The 20,112-nt window shown below is 41.6% G+C and overlaps 1 protein-coding gene across 1 annotated transcript; it reads right to left on the bottom strand.

The window, feature by feature from the left end:
- Window positions 1-8,560: 8,560 nt before the first annotated feature.
- On the bottom strand, window positions 8,561-19,433 carry lbh (LBH regulator of WNT signaling pathway). The gene is made up of 3 exons (XM_074692842.1): window positions 19,119-19,433; window positions 13,578-13,680; window positions 8,561-9,878 (listed from the first exon to the last, which is right to left on the bottom strand). The coding sequence occupies exons 1-3, from the start codon at window positions 19,145-19,147 to the stop codon at window positions 9,651-9,653; spliced, it is 360 nt and encodes a 119-aa protein (XP_074548943.1). The 5' UTR covers window positions 19,148-19,433; the 3' UTR covers window positions 8,561-9,650.
- Window positions 19,434-20,112: the final 679 nt, after the last annotated feature.

Here is a 20,112-nt window from a genome sequence, read left to right as displayed (position 1 = left end):
ATCTGCAAACCTCCAAATGTCTAAGTTGGTATTATGGTAAAAAAAAAAAAAAAAAAGGAACCATATGTTTTGTAGTTATAATTTAAAAAATGTACTGAAAGTAAAAAATCAGAGTAACAAGTTTTGTATTTGTCATACATTTACCTTCAGTGCCTGCTGTTTCCATGTCTTATATCTTAATTAGCAGTAAAAATTTTATTGCTTACAATGTTATTTTACTGTGCGTAAAAGCAGGGATTTCAGGAAAAAATGGGCACAAAAACATACATGCAATGTTTAAAATCAGAGGCACGAAGTCAGAAAAATACACTAGACATAAAAGCCAAGCAAATAGAACCATGTTTGGATTATAATCCAGGATAATGCCATCAATTTTGGCCAAAACATCATTAAATAATGATAAGTTGCACTTATTACAGCAATATATCAAGTATTGCTTTAGCTTTTTAAAGTCATCCATCCAATTATGTTTTTCAACATGTTCTTTCAATTATTAATACAGGTTAAAAGATAACAACAGGACTCTGCAGCAAAGCACAAGGAAGGAGCTCATCATGTATGACCTTTAGTTGATGTGTGTGGAGAGTAAATATCCGGCAGACTCCCCGTGGTTTTAACAGACTCCACCTAATAACCTACTTACTTTCTGCAAGTTTAACCTTTACAATGGCATGAATGTCCTTAAGTAATGTTAAGCATGATCAGAAAAACGTTATGGATCAGTGTGTCAGTTTTTGTGACCTGTGTGATTTGGGAGTTGGAAGTGTTTAGAATGAGTCAAAACTCATTTAAATTGTAAGTTTAGTCTCACAATATACTTCCTGACAATCCCCCCCAGTATAGCCTTTTAAAGTAAATCCCTGCATGTGTCATTTGTTTGTTTTACCCTCAGATAGAGCTGTTCTACTGTTACAGAATTACCTCAGCTTTCAGTGATGTGTGTAAGATTGGTCAATGTGTCTGAGTGTATCGGAGCATACACATGTTCTCTCCTGTGTACGTGCACGTACAGCTGTGTGTGTGTGTGTGTGTGTGTGTACGTGTTGTTGGGGTAGAGACAGGCTGACAGACAGAAAAGAGAGAGTGCACTTAGTCAAACTCAGGACTTTTCCATGACCTGCTCCCTGTGGCATGCACTCTATCTGAGAGTCTGAGTGAACTGTATAGCTCTGTCAGTATAAACTCCTCAAGGGTCAACGCATCACTTCAGAGGAGGAACGGAAAAACAAGCCCGCTCTCTTTCTGTTTTTGTCTTTCGCTTTGTGCCAGCTCACCTTCAAACAAGAAGCACATCCACATGATTAATGACGCTTGTCAGAGATAATTTAGCAAAAGCAATTTGATCAGGTACTCCTAATCATATTCCCTTTGAGAATTCCAAACGTCTGAACCCTCTGGTAAGAACCAGAGACATTTTAATCCGTGAAAAACATAAAACATGCACGCTCCACTTATATTTTCTTGTTTAACCCACATGGGAGGTAAGCCAAAGGGTATGCATCTTTTTGGGGGGATCAAATTATCAGATAAACGTAAAGAATAACAACTGTAACTCATGTGGACATGCCTTTCCACTTACGTAACATCATGCTGCAGAGACATAGTGACTTTTTTTGGGCATTGTACACTGTGTTTTGGTTTATTTTCAATGGGGTTTATTGATAGCACTTTAATGAAGCTTTATTGAAAAAGGAACTCCAGTTTGTTGTTTTTAAAACATTCTTGTCTCTTAGAGACCTCTTGTGCTCTCTTAGAAGTTCAAAGAGAGGATACCAGAGGTGATTTAACTCGACTCCTCTTTCTCCTCATCCTCACATTGACTCCAGGTCACAGCCTCGCACCTGTAACAGCACTTTGCACATTTCCAGGACTCCACTTTTGCATCTTTATTTCTGTCTTATTATGTCCTTCTACGTCCTGATTCAGTCCCTCTTGACTCTTTCTTCTCTTTTTCCATCCTGGTCTCTAGGCAATAAGGATTAAGGGTGGCGGGGCTGTAAGCAGTCTATTTATATCAACAACAGCCTTTGGAAGAGCAATAGTCTGTGGCTTAACACATTAACACACAAAAACACAGTGTAATGCAGATTTACTGGAGCAGACTTGTATTGATCAAAGCTTTGAAAGCTTGGGGATGAGATGGAGATGTCCCTTACATCACAGTGTTAAATAAGGAATAAGTCCCAGTGTGCTTAGACTCATCTGTCCAAATATGAGCTGTGGTTGTGAGTTCAGCAGGTGCATTTTGTCTTTAAAGCGCAGACAGTTGACATGCACATACAGAGAGGAGTTTGGCAATATTGAGCAGGCTTGATTCTAATTAATGCTGAAGCATCAGAGGAATTGTTTTGAATAGTAATCACTACTTTGTGGTCCTGATTAGTGTATGTCAGAGTGCTGTGGGAATGTTCAGATGTTGAAAATATTCAGGGAGGGCACATCAGTAGATTGCTAGTTTCAATCAGCATTGCCAACATAAGTTGTGTTTCTATCGTTGGTATCTCTCCTTTCAGTCTGAAATATTTATTGTTACCTATGTTGTTGCTAATATGGCTTAATTACTGTTTATTATTGTTATTGTTATTGTTGTTATTATTATTATTGGGTACCGTGTACAGCCATCTGCCACAGCTGGCATCCAGTTGTAGCATATGGCTGTACATGAATTTTTACTTTAAAGCTCCTGTGTGGAATTTTTAGCTGGTTATGTAACAGACTGAAATTAAAGCTGATGTCCCTTTTATGACCTAAATATACAAACAATACCACACATGAGAAGAGTGACTATTTTAATCCAGTTATTTGTAATGTTTAGGTTGTCGATGATTTATATGTATTATTTTCACATATCAAAGACTCTTAATGAGAGATCAATTTTTCCGGAAAATGAAAGCAGGTTGAAAAACTTTGTTGAGAAACACAAGGTAATTGGTACATGGCAAAATGACCATGACTTGTGTGACTTTGTCCACAGGGGGCGCCAAAATTAGCACATACTGAAAATTCCTCACAGGAGCTTTAACAGTAGCATTTTTTTAAAAATTTTATTGTCAATAAAAGACATTTAAATGTTTCCACATGCTTTTTGTAGAACGGGATTTACACCAAAGGCATTTTATCAGATCTCTCTCCTTGTCAAATTGGCTCGTAGCTGCTCACCTCTCTCTAACCTGTGTCTCACCTGTGCCACAGTTCAGGTGTTCTTTTACGCTCCACCTCTTGAACATCCATCCTTTGTTCCTTTCCTGACCCCTTCACCTCAATCCTCTCTCCTTGTTGTATGCCTCTCAGGGTATCTTCCTCCAGCTCTTCTCTTGTTGACAGAGCCAGATATGTGTCTATGCTTGGTGGGCTGTCTCCAGACAGGTTATAAATAACCAGAAAAGTTTTTTTCGCTTCATGTCCTGAGAGCTCTACTTTCTTCTCACACTTGAGAAACCATGGGAAAAGAATCTTTCCCTTACGCACACGGCACTTGCAATAACAAGACAGTTATACATAAAACCTTGGAGCACATGCGCCTGTTTGCAAGCTTTGCACAAACACAGAGACACAGTTATGCATGCACACGCAGAATAAACCTGGGTGGCTTATACAGTCAGGTTGCAGCACTAAAATAGCAAGGTTATAAGAACAGGGGCCCGTGTTTATAATGAAATGTTAACTTACATTACATAACCGGCACTGTGGGAATGCAGAGTACGGTTCTTCTGTCATGTAAGTATGGGAAACTTGCTGAAACAACAGAACTGGATAAAAGTCTTGGAGGGCAAAAAATAGAAAGAACAAGAAAATAAAAGCAGTAAAATGAGAGAGGGAGTGGAAAAAGAGTTCATCATATGAGCATTATTTCTCTCCTCTTGACAGGATTATTGAGGAGAGAGGGTTTATGGGTACATGGAGGGTTGGTGTGAGTTTATGTGTACAGGAGTGACAGTGAAACAGCGTTAATGTGGACTATAGTTGGGAGTCGGGGAGAATTCAGGGGTTGGCAGGTCAGACTCGGCTGACACACTGGGATCAGCGATGGGATTGTTTCCACTGGAAAGAATTCCAAGAATGAGTTAGAAGAGCTATCAGTGACTTCACTCAGAAGGCTCTGACAACAGTTTTAATACACAGCCCAGCAAACACGCTCTCACTCGCATTTAGCGATACAGAGTCTCACGCCAACAATGGTGTGTGAGACACACTCCGTTCCCCTATCTGTCAGCATGCGCTCGCTGAGAGTCACTGGTACTCATCTCACCGACTGGAAAATGAATGCCATCACCTCTGACCTCCGGTGGCATGGTTCAGAAACTGATTAACTGTGCAGAGAAATGTTTTTACTCAAGGGACACCAGGGTTAAAAAGTGCAGAGATGCTAACCCTTACATTAGAGTAAATTCATTAGTAAAATAAACATTAAAGCTTCAGAAAAAAAACATCTTCACAAAAAACAAACTTTGAAGTTTACAGTTAGGAAAAATAAACATATTGAAGAGTCATTTATTCAAAAAGGCATAAGAATGAGGCTCTCTAGCAGAATGCTAACCAGTTACTTGAATATCTCATTAGTGCCTACTTGAGCATAGTAAGTATCCATATTTTCTTTTAATCTTGTGATAGAATAAGGCAAGCTGGTTTAGTATGTGTTATAAGATATCCTGGGATAAGCTAAAATAAGCGAACTGGCAGTTAGCACAACAATGTATTGAAGGTAAGAAAAAAACTTCTTGACGAGCCAGTAATTAAAAGGGCAACTGATTGAGCTCATTAGCTTTCTTGTAGAGTGCTAGCTAACCGGTGTCACTATTCTTCTGTGCTCAGTGTAGCATAGTTTTGCTGTGTAATTGTGGTTTTTTTTGTGTGTTTAATGAGCTTTGGCAAGTATTCAAGATTTGTTTCTGTTTTTTTTTTTCTGTTTTTTTTTTTTTTCTTTTTATCTTGTGGCAGAATTAGGCTGGCTGGTTTGTTCTGAGCTGTGCTGGGATAAGCTAAGACGAGCTAAGTAGTTAGCTCAAGCGATTTATGAAGGAATAGGAAAATAAGCATCTTGAAAAGCCATTTAAAGGGAGACTAGATGTATTTCTAGCACTCTTGCACAAAGTCCCAGCCAGTTACTCTTACATCTGGTTAGCTGGTTTGGTCTTTGTTCTGAGCTAAGCTAAAAGAGCATTGCTTTGAGTTTTTTAGTTTGAGTTTTTATTTCAAACGAACAAAATATAACATATAAGAAATGAAGTGATGATTATAAGATCATAAAAATCATAAATAAGCTTTGGATGTGTTCAAGTTTTTTTATTTATTTATTTTTGCAACCTTGTGATAGGAAAATTCTAGTTGGTTTTAGTTTGAGTATTTGTTCTGAGCTTTGCTGGGATAAGCTTAGCTAAGATATGTAGGTTTGGATATTCACATATATTTTCATGCAATGTTTGTCGAGAGTATGAGTAGAATTAGTTTCTAACTTGTAAATCTAATTTTTAATGCAACAAACACCTCATTTATCGTATTTCTGTTGTGTGCTTGTGGTCCAGTACCTTTCTTATGCTGCTTTCTGATCTAGGGAAGTTGTAGACATAGCTTTTTTTTTCTCAAGCTAGTCTGACTTACCTCAAACCAGTGAATTAGACAAAGAAATATGTGAGAGAAGAGTAAGGAAGACCTTAAAGTGTCTTCATGTTGAACCCCATCATGGTCAGGTTTTCCAGACCTTTTAAGGGAGCTCTTACTCTGTGATGTAACTGAAAATTCCTGCAGTTAAACTTTGAACTGTCCAGATTACGGAAAAATTGTTTTCATGAACTCTTGTTCACATTTCTTTCAGCTGCCGGTGTCAGTTTTTTATGAGTCAATTCAGGTTTGAAAGAGGAAAGGCATACCTGTCAAAGTATGGTTGATTTAAAAAAGGAGGGGGAGGACAACAGGAAAGATGGACAATTGTTGGTTCAGGTGTGCTCAGTTTAGATGTATTCCCTGCCTTTGTCCTAATAGAATTTGAACCAATCCTAGTACAAGCCACTTCATGCAGCTGGGTTTGGCTCATTGGGAACAAGTAATTACACATCCTGTATTGGGTCAGAGCTTTGCTTCATATCTTATTCAGGCTCTACTTAGGTTTGCCCTTTCGACAATAACCTGCTTCTTTGACATGCAGCTCTCTGTGATGTCCTATTCTGCTTTGTCATCCAATTACAGCTTCCTGTAAGCATGTCTGTAAAAAGCCTTACAAGGGGTCAGCGAGATGAGAGGATCATAGCATGGCTGTGCCCCGGAGCACAAGCATTCAGTTGATGAATTTATCACAGAGACAAAACACGTCACGCTGCTTTATTTTCATTCACTTTCTGTTTACTTCTCTGAAATGATCCTTGGATGCTCTTTATGTGCAAATGTTTGACGTAAAATCCCAGAGTCATTCAGTCAAACCATGTGAGAGGATGGAGGATAAATAGAAGGAAACATCTTACACAAAAACCAGAAAAAAACACAACATTAACTTCTTAAAGCCTATAAATGGTAGTGACATTCACAGTAATTACTGTATCAGTGTGATCAGTGTGGAAACATTTATAGACATGGTTTTAAAGGAGCTCCTGCAGAGGTCATGCTATTATGTGAGGTGTAGTGCAGCTTCCTGCAGTGCAACAATCATACTTGGGCGTAAAGGGCAGCTCAAATTTTAATTGTGGCTGAATCAAAAGAATGTGTTTTATTTAAAAAAAAAAAATTTGTGAGTCACTGGCAGCTGAAGAAGAAGAGCCGATGATAAGCGCTGCTGAAAATGTCAAAATGCTATGAAGAATTGCTTCAGGGCCTTCCTTTCATATCTCTAAAAGCCCAGAAACTCAGGACCTTTCTTTATTAAAACTGAAGTGTATTGCTTTCTCACTATTACTTTCTCCAGACATATTTGAAAGTCGACACAAAGTTCAGGGGTCCCCGGCTGACGTCACAGGGTTGCGTGGCTGGGTACGAGTTCAGCGAGTCTCTCCGGGGAACTGCGTCCGTCCCTTTTCTAGCTTCTTGTGATTTCTTCTTTCCATGATCTCATGACATTTTCCACTTAGATCAAGAAGCAGGCATTAAAGAAGGGGTTAAAGGACATTATTTTTCCTGCTTTTTAAGAAGTGGCCACCAGACACTTTACTGCTTACCACCTTCATCAGCAAGAGGGAGTATTAATAACTTTTTCTGCGCTATTTTTTCCAGGAAGAAGGAAGCAGGATAGAATGTCAGTTCATTGTTCGCCTTCCAGGAAGTGACCGGAAGGCCTTCAGAGTACCACCTTGGCAAATCCATCAAGCCTGAGGACCCTACAGCGGTAACCCTGATGGACTATTCCCAGTACAGGGCAATCAAACTTGACCTAGTGGGTCACAAATACAGAAAAAGCAGCAAATTACCTGTGAAGTTTCCATTGTAACAGTGATCACAAAGCTTTCTGTTTATTCCTGTAAATCCCCTAAGTTCCCCATTAGAACTTTTCCACTCAACCACATTTTATTAGTATCATTGTGGTGAGTGTTTATGGGGAGAGCGTGAGGAGCTGCTTCTATAACTTTTATACCCTGTACTATCTTCTTCTTTTACTAAACCAAAAAAAAAGTCCCTCAAATGTTCCCCATAATGTCAGGGAACACCATTGAGGATTATGAATATTGTAAACAGGAATTGAAATCTGTTGTATGTAAAGGAGTTAGATTTTGTGTGCGTAAGTGTGTGCAAACTGAAGACAGGATGTAGCATGTGGCTTCTTTCTCTTCTGCATGTTTTTGATACAAGCATCTGTATTCGTTGAGAGATTCTGTATACGAAATGCAGAGCAGGAAGTGCTGCTGTTTTTTTTTTTATCTCTCTCTAACCACTGCAGGTGAGGTAAGTGGGTGAAAGAGGGGGGTTCACATAAAGCAAAATGAAAGTAAACACTGAAGTTAAGTCTCTAGGTAACACACTCGGAGCGCCCCTGTAAAAGACTCATGCACTTCATCGTGTATCGTAAACATCGCTGGAACTCTTTGAAGTCAATTATTCTCACAGAGTCGAGTAGTTGGATAGCAAATTCAAATGTTTATTTACAGCCTCTGTAGTTGTCACAGAGAAAAGTGGTCTAAATACAAAAAACAAAACAAAAAGATGGCGGCTTGTCTCCCTGAGCTTTACAAAAACAATGTGGGACCTGTAGGTGACAGACAAGAGAAAGAAAGAAAGAGAGATGTTCTGTACAGAGCCCTAATGCCACTCAAATGAGAGATTACAAAAACAGACAGGTCTCAGTCATGCTTGAACAACACTTTGTCAACTTGTTTTCTCCACGAATGACTTGCATGAACTTTTCCATTAACGGGAAGTGGTGATTTAAGAGCGAACAAAGGAACACCAACTGTAGAGACTGCAGCACAGACGATACGACTAGAGAGCAAAGAGGATAACACGAGAACAACTTTTGGCAAATACAGGACTAATTGTGTTGTGTTTGAGAGATATTGCCTTATGTGTGAGTGAACTCTGTCCTACAGCACGATTCATGTACAACCTGAACTTCACTCTGTCAAAAGTATGGCTGTTTGAGAAAAAAAAACAAAGAACAGGAAGACTAAAAAAGACAGCTGACTTTCAGTTCAGGTGTGTACAGCTCAGAGCGATTCTCAGTCTTTGTGTCTGAACAGGAAACCAAACCCAGAGTACAAACAAGATCAGCGCAATACAAGGCCTCAGGTTTGGCTCTTCTGGAACAAGTATTTACACATCCTTCATTGGGTCTGTACATCACTTTATCAACCATTTTCAAAAATAACCTTCTTTCTTTACATCATGGTGTCAATTTTTTTCAATGGCAGGATCATAACATTGACAGAGCACTGACTGCATAACAAGCGTTTACACAATGAGTTTGATCACATTAGCAAAGTAGGGCATGCTGGTTTGTTTTCTGCTCATCTCTCGTCAGTGATTCCAGGATGTTTTCTTGTCCGACATTTGATCACAGAAAGTATTATGGACTAATCTCGTTGAGGGGAACCAAAAATCCCGGTAACATTTATACACAAACACCCACTTCTCGAATCACAGAACATTCACTTCTCAGAAACAGACAAAATCTATGGACAGCAGTGGCAATCACAATTATCAACATATCAATCCAGAAAATGAGCACAGGTACAGACAGCGTATTGAAGACGATAATCCCCACGGGTACCACAATCGCTCTGTATGCCAGTCTCTGGGGTCATGATGCCAGCCATTTTGGAGTGAAAAGCGGAGCAGCTGCAGCCCCCCTGCAGTGTGAGAGCTGTCCATGGAGCTCAGAGCTGCTCCTTTCCAACAGGACATCCCATCTGGGCCGAGACACACGCGGTGACAGGCATGGTACGAAGAAAGTGGAGGTTATGAGTGTGCATGTCCTTACTTTTCAGGTCTGCTTGTTGGAGTGTTTGCAGACCGGGAGGATAATTCATCATGTGAGGGTGTGTTTCTCATGTGTGTGTGTGTGTGTATTGCTTCTCTTGAGGGGTGTGATGCTTTGGTGTTATGAGATGGTATCACGAGACACTGAATGCGTGTCTATGGTCTGAGTCTGCTGGAGGAGTGTGGAACCAGTGTGGAGAAAAAGAGTGAGTCTATCAGAAAGAGACGAAAGAGCGCGGATGCTACAATGCAGGTTTCTAATGCTGCGAATTCTGCAAGGGCTGTCCGTTTGGGATGCTGCTGTGATTCTGCTCATCTTCATCATCTTCCTCCTCTTCCTCCTCCTCTTCGCTCACCAGAAACTCCTCTGGAGGCCAGCGAAGCTCCCCGCTCTCAACCTCTCCCTCTGTGGGCTCCACCACGATGGACGGGAGACGGTCTTTGAGTTTACAGCAGCGGTCGAAGTCTGAAGGGTCAGGGAATATCTGAGGAGAGAGGAGAGTGATAAAACTCTGGTTATTAAACCTGATTATGATTTAGTCAAAGTGGTCCCAGGCTTTTAGCGGCTAGAACATGTTCAGTAGAGACACTTAAATGTTGCTGACTTGACTTAAGCCTGGCTAACTCTACGGGATTCAGCCCTCAAGACAATCAGGGACGATCACCAAGGTCTGCCCCAATGTTTGGCTTAGATTATCTCAGAGTGATGGATCAATCTTCAGCCCCATGATCGGCTCAAAGACTCATCAGAGCCAGCCCAATAATTTTCAGATGTGTTTGATATTTATCAGGATGATTACACCACTCATTTAGCTGAGGATGACAACAGCCAATCAGAGAGAGCCACCCACAAGAGACTAGAAATGAACCCAAGTTATCAGAAACAAAAATGGCGACCAAGAAAGAGCAGAGTGTATAAGTGCGTGTGGAGTGGAGTGACAAAGACAAACGCTGGAGTGAAGACGCTCTATTTTTTTGTGCTTTTGTTGGCATTTTCTTCCTTGTGACATGACGTAGGATCACGTGGTGTGTCGCTCTCTCTGGTGCGATAATCTTGATGAAATCCTGTAATGCATTCTGGTCATATTTTCAAATCTAGTAGTGTGTGTTTAAGATTTGAAAGATGATAATCTGTGAAGATTTTCCCTCTGTGTGAGCGATACAACCTTCTTTTTAAGAATCTTTTCAGATTTTTTTAAGTCCTGTGTGATCCAAGCTTTGAATTGCATCTGATCAACAAGAATGCAGCTTTCACTTTTGTGAGATAGTTTTTGTAATAGGACCTTGTCTTTATAAGATGCTACTTTTCATTTTTCCTGAACTGTATAGCAGGCAGAGTTGATCAGTAAGTCTTTGGTTGGATCTTGGATACCACACTTACTCTCGAGTCTTGCTGGCACCATGAAAAGGCCAATTGCTGAAGGAAGTGATGCAAAGTCTGAACATCAGTGACGGGAAATGTTTCCCTAAAAAAACCCGATGGCATACCTGCTCTTGCCTAGCCCACATTCTTCCAACAGCAGCGCTAGCTTTCCACCCAGGAGCTTGCCCAAAAAAAGCAATTGCACAAGCAGGAGTTACATCAGTGGCTCTGTATGAGTAAATGAAGCATGTCCAGTGAGACTTACGGTAAATGCTGCATCATGTTTAATCTAAATGGCTCAGAGGGCACTATGCCAAGCAGCTAGTAGCTGCTTACCAACTCATCCAGTACTGCATCAGCCACTACTCAGAAGATTATACAAGAGCATAATCATAGCATTTCAAAGCAGCAGTGAGCTGGGAACACAAAAGGTGAAAGGTTTACTATAAAAGTTCACATTTAGACTTTAGATTCCCCTAGAGATTGGGAAAGGTTTATGAAAGATCATGAAAATCAGCAGCTATCTGCAAATCCAGCCTGATATGTTGCCTTGTAAACAAAACGTACCACTCGCACGTCTAGATCTGCAGTGATGGGCATGAGGGACGCTCTGACGGCAGAGATTACACGCATACCCCATCCTGGCAGGGCTGGAAATCAACCTCAGACTCCCTCCGTTCTCAGGAACCGGAGAAAAGGCCCAGGGGGAAGAAAAGCTGGCCACTGCTGGTCCAAGAACAGCAGTTTTTGCTGTTGTTTGGATAAAGTGGATGAATATTTTTAGACCTGCATATTTCACTCCAAGACACTGGACGAGAGAGCAAAGGGGAGGCGATGTCGCTGTCTGGGCAAAGAGCCGAGTGGAAAGAAAGAATTAGATGAGACTAAGACGGGAAGAGATAGACGGGATCCAGCTGTGTCTGAGAATTCCACAGGAGACAGATGAGAGGGAGGAAAAACACAAAACGCTATTAATACGCCTTGTGAATGTGAGACTCTGTCAGCTTATGAAAGCATGTATACTTCTATCAGCGGCTGTTACATCCTCCGAAAAACAGCTGCGTACAGAGCCACGCCAAGAGGGCCGATTAGACGCGTGTAGCAGTGTGTGCGAGTGAGCTCGACTGTGAACGTGTCGAAAGCCCGTCTGTATCTGCATTTCCGGGCTGCAACGCCAATCCTCGCTGTGCGTCAGCACCGAGTGGAGTTAGGCAGTGAATGACCTTGCCTTTGGACCCCTCGCTAACACATGTCATAACTTGTTTCACTTCCAGTGGCAGGAAGCGACAACACATCATCAGGCAGCCACAATGCTGGCTATTTTAGGATCTTCTGAGGGTGTGGAGGGAGCATACTACACGCCTGAATCATGACACGGGGATGATAAATCTGAACGTTAGTAAGACTTAGCTCATCATCTTTCCTCATCGGTCAAATTCAATTCCAACACCTTTTATAGGTACAGCTGGAACGCACGGATTACACAACCTGTCACAGCCCTGCATACATAATGGAGAGAGTGAGAGTGGAAGCATCACTGCTTCACAGAAACATCCTCTGAGGAGTGGCCTGGCCTTGAGGATGAGGAAATACAGAGTCGGGATGGAAACTGGAGAAGCAGCACCCTCCTTTTCTCTAGTTTCCCACTTCTCCATCCGCTCCGCTCATCCTCTCAGACAAACTCACAGCTGGGGTGTGAACTGTGAGGGGAGGAAGGCACCTCTTCCTCTGGGTCAGTCTACATCCTCAGAAACCACAGTGACACGCACAATGGCGATAGCACACTGGTGTTACATTTATGAAAAAGTATGAACAAAGGACTTTATGTGAGAACTTTATCTTTAAAAGAAAATGACCCCTTTGAGATTCAAGACCCTCAGCAGATGGAGCTCAAGAATATTTTGAAACCATGACCTTGTTTCTTTTGTCCACTGGTTGAGAAGCAGCTTCACTGACCATAAGCACTTCCTGTCAACATCTGACCTGGCTTTACATAAACATTTCTCATCAAAAACAACCTTTAAAAGCCCCCCTTCAGTTATTTTTCACCCTCAATAACCTATGTGATGTTAAAAATAGCAGCAGATGTGTGTTTAAGTAGTTGTGTGTCCAAGATGGTCCCATTCAGCTGACAGTGAAACAAAGCTCCCAGCAGCCCCACGTCAAGAACACCTGATGCTTGCTTTTCTCGGCTTTCTGAAGGTGCAAGAGTTTATTTTTGGATCCAGTTACGCCCAATCCCAGACATCCTTTTTCTTTGTGTATAAAATGTAGTCAGAAACTGAAACCTCAAATGTTGCCTTACTTTATTTAAGAGGCTGTAAAAGAAAAAGGATGGAATAGTGTTGTACCTGGGTTAAGTATGAGCATCTTTAGAGCTGTAAATCTGAAAACTAAGCTTAATTCTTTTTTTCCCTTCAGACTAACCATCAACCCACAACCAAAAGCTCTTCCCAAAATCACCAAACGTAAATCTGCTGCTTCCTCCCAGTCTGACGTCAAGCCGAGTCATAATAGTGAAACTGTTTCTATTGAAGGGCCATGCTAACAAAAGTGAAAGTGCTGGGGACAACAACAACAACAAAACTTGTAAATAAGCTTTCAATAAGTATAAAATGTGTTGCCGAGAAGCTTTGTTACAACAAAGAAATAATCTTCCAAACACAGATTGTCTCGCTTTTTATGCTGAGTTTATATACAGTATGAGTGCATGTGTGTGTGTCTGTGTGTGTGTGTGTGTGTGTGTGTGTGTGTGTGTGTGTGTGTGTGTGTGTGTGTGTGTGTGTGTGTGTGTGTGTGTGTGTGTGTGTGTATGTCTCACCTGGAAGGAGAGCCTGTCCTTGCTGGGGCTCAGCCTCATGTCCTCCATGGGGGTGCTATTGATCATCACCTCAGTCATATCTCGGCCGGGCACAAACACTGGGCTGCAGGGTTGAAGGACAAAATGTTTGTGATTGAATAACGTGTCATCAAAAGTGAAATCCTTGTGTCTCTTGTCTCCTGAGAGGCAGATATTAGAAATGTCATCATATTAATTTGGCGTCGGAATATTTCACTAAGTGTCCAGGAATACCGTGAAGTGTCAATCCAACAGCAGCTGTCAAATTTTTCATAAACTCACAGTAAAAGTCTGATGGCTGTTTCACCTGCTCAGCACTTTTTGACCACAGCACAACCCAGAATCCAGCTTGTGCTCTGCTCTGCTAATGCACTGCAGAGTGCACGGCTCATGCTGCTGCTTGCATAAGGTGGCTGTGCCTAAATGCAGGGTGATGTGCTCTTGCAGCAGAGATCGGAGAGCACAGTCATTGTGAGAGTGGAGTGGGGGCGTGCTGTGGTATTTGACTCTGGTGGAACTTGATGCTCTCGGTTTCAAAGCTCGGCCAAACTTTCCACTTTAGATAAAAGTAACAAGAGGTTGTTTATCCATGCTCTGTGCGTTAACTGTCCAGAATATTTCAGAATTGGTGAAGTAAAGATTAAAAAAAAGAGAGAAAGAGATGACTTGAAGCAGGTCCCGGGCCTGACATAGATGCAGTCCTGAGATGAGATGCAGAGCAGCCTTCTCACGCTCTCTATTTAAAGCCTGCTGCCTTGTGGTCAGCAGCCACAGGCTTGTGGTCTGTGTGGTCATTGCTATACAGAACAAAGAAAACAGAACACACACTCACTCACATCCTCACATTATCCCAGTCAGTGTTTGTCTTTTTGCTTTTCGGGACGAGATGCGGGGGCCTCCCTCACTTGACCCACTTTGAATCTTAAAGAAGTGTTTATTTTTGGATACAGCAGAATGATGGAAAATTATACGGTGGTGGCGATTGGAATATGGTCTTAAAATAAAAAAGTGCTTATGTAAATGTTCTCCAAAAGAAAGAATTAATTCACCCATTCACCACAGTCTTATTCATCAAGCAAAAACAGGGCTTCAAAGTCTGTTAGATAACAAACTGGAAAGTGAATCATTTCTGTGTTTGATACGCTTCACAAACAGAAGCCCCTTCAAAAAATAAACCGTGTCAAAACCTACAATACTTCATCTGCTATTACAACACGACACCCGCTGTGGAATCTCTAAGTAAAGCACAGCTGAATATTCTCGTCTCACTTTATGACTCATTCAAAACTCATCATGCTGAAAATACTCTGCATGAAGCGCTCGCTGCAGCTCCAGGTTTACCGACACCAGAACTACAAACTGAGACAAATCATGATACATTTAAGTCTCACCGCACATCCATGTTTCTACCTTTAAGGAATACAACAAAACAAAACAGGGATTTCATTTATATCTCAGGTAAATCGTGGCTGATTCAGAGAAGACAAACCCACTCATCTTCTATCTTAGTAGCTAAAACAGCCTGTCTTGTCCCTGTATGAACAGTGGCTCATGGGGTTAATGATGGCGGCCTTAAAGTTATGCAACTGGCTAACTTCAGGCTATTCTTCATTTAACATGATCAGTTTGCTCTGGTCTGTAAAAGAAAGAGCTCAGACTATTTCTGACATCGCCTTCAGTCTTTTCAAGCTTTCCGTGTTGATACTCGGCTTCCTGAAGCACTATCATTCATGTCGACAAACTGCGGGTTTCACGCAGACAACAACAAGTGTTACATTAACAAACTAGCTTAAAGGCTCTGTGAGGACAATCTGGAAAAGCAAGTGTTCCAGGATTAAGACTTGGTTTCCCATGAGCACTTGGACCAACTGTCTTGAGGATGTGACTCCTGTGAAGGTGTGCGTTCGTTTTGAAGCGAATGAAAGGTGACTGGAAATTATTTTTAACTCGTTTCTTTGTTAAAGTAAACTTTTTACTGGACACAATACGACAAAGTTATGTCTTTTTATTTGTAGTTAAGTACTGTTTGAATTGTTACAACAAGCAAACTTTGTAAATGTTTAACGATAGTGAATCATCTTGTTAAATCTTCTAGCGACTTCAACCTCACCAAGCAGAGCTAACGTGACCTCACTCTTCATTTTATTGATAGACTCTCAAGTTTGAACAGACCACTGCAGAATAACTGCTGACTGTGGGTTGAAATAAACATTATCAAACAGTTTAGGCCATGTTATAGCCAGTGCTCCATCACTGTCCTGTTTAGCTTTCTTCTGCTCTGAGGTTTTTTTTTTTTCTTTTTGCTAGTCCAGCTCCAGAGTTCAACATTACTACTACTACACAAAAAAAGAGATATTGTTTTCATCAAGAATAGGACAGATCTTGCTCCTCTCTGCTAAACTTCCTTGGCTAGCGTGGTGCAGAGTATCCCATTGGTGTCCGTTTCTGTCACTCCCCGCTCAAAATCCTACAATGCTGCTCAGCCTATTACTGCTCAGCACTCAATCAAGATTGCAACCTGGCCGGCTCCATTCTTACTCCAAATAATGTTTAGATTCTGATTCTGGGCCAGGTTTGGACACGCATCAGACTTGTGATGATTTTTTCCAAGATCATTCAGAAAGTCCTCAGGGGGACTTTACGTTTAAAGATTCCAGTGCAAATAATGAGTAACCATTGAAGGAAACTGTTTTATTCGTAAAGTTTCTCTGGTTCTTTGGCCGTTTCTCAACAAAGCAGCTGAGCTGAATTTCAGACATCTCCTGTAGGAAGAACAACTTTCTATCAGCTCTAGGATGTATCACTTTTTCCATTTCTGAATTTAAATAAACCACTTACTTATATCACAGCGGGGTGTTACACATCACTCAAACTGAAAATTGAAAGACTCCTGCTTTAATCACTCTGACCTTCACTGCATCATCCAGACAGCATGGAGTACTCACTTGAAAAAATACCCGGATATCCAAAAATAAAGACTGGCCTTGAAGGATACACAAGGTTTAACATGGAAAAAAAAAATGTCAGCAGGGGCTGCTCCTGAACTCATTTGAGGGGGGTGAGCAGAAAGGGAGAGGCAGGCATGCAAAAAAGCAGCAGAGGCGGGGAAGGAGGGATGAACGGTGACAGTGACGACCTGAGCAGAGGAGGAGGAGGAGGAGGAGAGGGGAAGAGAGAGGGAGAGGAAAGAAAGATAAACACTCAGGCCTTGCCAGTCATATTTCTGTTCGGGGATCGTATAAACATCCTGCTCAGCTAAGAATAACAGAACATCGGCCTAATAAAACATAAAGGGGCACAATGAGGAGGAAGTGGGGGTGCAGAGTAAGAAGTCAACCTGGGAGGAAACAAACAAAGAGACCACAGACGCATCTATTACTGCTTCAAGTGTCAGGGAGGAGGACACGGTGTCCCTCTCATAAAAGGAAAACTCATTTATTAGAGAGGAGGTGTTAAGTGTTCTATAAGCAACCCACCTGGACATGTGTTACATAACATGGACCTGGAGTCTATGTCAAAGACCATACCTCATGTCAACATCCAGACGCATGATTTAAGACAAATGGCCATCAATGGTTGATGTTTGAGGCTCATGTGACAGATGGCTGTTAACCTCTTTACCTCCTGACCCAGTCCAGATAATACACACCTGGTCCTGCCAGCTTCCTAATGCCATGTGCAGCCAGGTCAGCGGCACAGGAACAAGACCAGCTGGTCACGTCTAGAGCACACATCGGATAAATTACTGGACTAACACCATTTGTTGTCAGATCCACTTGAGTTATTCTCAAGCTTTCATTTCCTCCTCAAACTTCTTGAATGAAAATATTTTAGACAACATCACTCTGATAAAGATCATTTCGTGCAGATATGCATGACAAAAAAAAAATTAAAAACCAAACAATCGGTCTTGTTGCAGTCTGACTGGAGTAAGCTTATGCAATATTTTTAAAAGCTAAAATTGCATAAGACATGACCAAGAGTTAATCACTTAAACCCTTTCCAGTGCACATTTGGAATCCCCCCACCCCGGTACAAGAGAATAAACACAATGTTAGATTTCTAACCCTGGATGTGTTGTGTTTAGCTTGGCCATGTAAAACGTCTAACCTAACATCATTATACTGCGACTTTACTTCCTGAAGATTTGCCAAGCACCAGGTTGTCATCCACCTGTCTCCAGACTGTAAAAAACGCCACGATCATGCTAGTGCCTCGCGTGTCTGTGCTGTGCTGTAAGCGGGGGCCCCCCCCAAGTGGCCTCTGCAACAATCTTATTACACAAGAGGGGTATTTTCATGTTGCATTGTCAACATTGTTCCCCCTCTGGTGCCACCTCACACTTCTTACTACCACCATCATAAATCTTAGTGTGTGCGGGAACAGGGGGGCGAAGATTTCCACACAGCTTGCAGGTTTGTGGTGGGTTTAGAGTGACACTCTGAAAGGTGTCCTAGAGTAAAAACACATCAACCTCACAAGTCTATTCCACTTTAAAGTTTTCCACAAGTGCTGTTTTGCTATCATCTTAAGCTATTCTTCCTGTTCACAAGGATACACAGCCATCATGTAGACATCTAAAAGCACACAATGCCAAATTACAGGATGTTTGAACTTTTCCAGTCTTTAATTGCGAATAAAAGTTATTTAAAAGTAATAAAAAGGCCCGTTTAAGATACGTAAAGGTCTGAGTGTAAGTAAGCACACATGGAGAAAGAAAGCAGCGTGTGGTTACAGTAAAGAGGTTGACTCTGAACTTCCTGGTAGAGACAGCCAGAAGCCTGCTGAGGTTTAAACACAGCTCACTGAAGTATGTGCCAGAGCTGCAGACAGGAAAACACAAGAGCACAAACACACTTCAAATAAAACAAACACACATACTAAGGAGTTCTGATGATGACTGGTGGAAAAAGTCACCCTGATATTAGATATTAGTAATAGATATGAGCAGAGTGCATCTCTCCTCCAGTTGCACTGCACCTGCAGTACAAAAGGATGGAAGCAGTGTCGTATTCCAGCTAACACCTGAGGACACAGAAAAGTCAGCTTTGGTGCCCTCTGATTTTTTTTTTCTTAAATGGACCTTTTAGTACATTTCCTCCCTGAATAGAAAAAGGAAACACAATTCAACCACAATGACCTTTCTGAATTGGTACATCCAGACAGCTTGAGGCTGACAGCTATTTGCCTCAAAAATTTGTTTTATATATATAAATATGAGAAGTCTTGCATTGCCTTTTTTCAGTCATGGTGTGATATGACATTTCCAGTTTAAGGGGCAACACCCCACAGAAGAAAACCCTCAAAGGAAAAAGAGTGGGTGTAGCAACAAAGGGAATATCACCAAGCAAAACACACCACAACTATACATGCTACATTGTTCTAACATGTCAGGTGCAAAGTTAAGAAATAAGTGTGCGATAAATTTTCTTTTCTGTCGAGGAAGGGAGCTAAAGACAAAAGGGGCAGGTAAAAGTACAAAATAATAAATTAATACATTTAAAAAAAGATGCGAGTACTCACCAGTAGATCTGCGGGGAGAATACAGACATGAATTCACACCTGCTGGTAGATTAGCTGATTAGAGAAGGTAATTACAGCCACGCGCGTCTCTCTACTTTGGCTCTTCTTTGTTTCCACGCGGAGACAGCAACAACTCGCTCGCGCAAACCGAAAGTGTGCGATAAAAACTCTCCGAAGACCTCTCGAGGATGTAAAACACAGGTTTTAAAATTTGGTGCGTCTGCTCAACACCACAGTTGTGTTGAGTTTTTATGTAAGAGGCGTGTGCTCTGCTCAGCCCCAGACACACCTCCCTCCCCGCACGAGCCCAAAATCCTCAATGGCAGCTCATTAACCAGAGGGAGCCAATCAGCGTGCAAGTGGCTCCAGTGGCTCCGCCCTCATCCCTGATGACGACAGCAGCGACCAAGCCCGCTCATTGGGAATGGAGGAGAAGATACTGCATGATGCCGCTGATTTGTAGTCTCCAAGGCAACAAAATTACAATCTTACCTCCTCTTGAATGACAAAAAAGCTCACTGATTCGCCCGTTAGGTAATCCGTGACATTTATCCAAATGAGCAGAGGGGAGGAGGGACAGAGCTCCTTTGACCGGATTCATTCACAAATATATTCAAGGGCAAGTCAATGTCTGCAGAATTCAGTGGTGATGCTTTCTTGACCAGCAGTAGTTTTCCTTTTATTACACATGGTTGAAAAACATGCAGATATGCATACACATGTATCAGTAGCAGATTGTTGACAGAAATTAAAACAATGTTGCCTACTCCCTGAATCTGATACTCATAAAATATGGGTTGAATTCAGAACATACTTGTGAAAAGCTTGGTTATCCTTTTCCATTCATGCCATGAACTGTATGTTTGACTCAGTTAAAACAGGTGCAAAGGACGCTGCAAGTTTTAAGGGCGAATATGGTAACATGCCAGTAAACCTCTTCTGCCACCTTGTGACCAACATAGGATAAGACCTGAACTCTTTCATTTAATATAAT

This window comes from Halichoeres trimaculatus, unplaced genomic scaffold (assembly GCF_033239565.1).
Source record: "Halichoeres trimaculatus isolate MK-OKI-2021-1 unplaced genomic scaffold, fHalTri1.1 fHalTri1_scaffold_17, whole genome shotgun sequence".
Taxonomy (NCBI): Eukaryota; Metazoa; Chordata; class Actinopteri; order Labriformes; family Labridae; genus Halichoeres; species Halichoeres trimaculatus.
The sequence above is the reverse complement of the archived record's forward strand: the minus strand, read 5'-3'. Positions and strand labels throughout refer to the sequence as shown.

Coding starts and splice junctions, on each gene's coding strand:
- lbh (XM_074692842.1), bottom strand. CDS start 19,147: ATGTCTGTATTCTCCCCGCAGATCTACTG. Junction 13,681..19,118: donor TTCTCCCCGCAGATCTACTG/GTGAGTACTCGC, acceptor TCAACCCTGCAG/CCCAGTGTTTGTGCCCGGCC. Junction 9,879..13,577: donor AGGACAGGCTCTCCTTCCAG/GTGAGACATACA, acceptor CTCTCTCCTCAG/ATATTCCCTGACCCTTCAGA.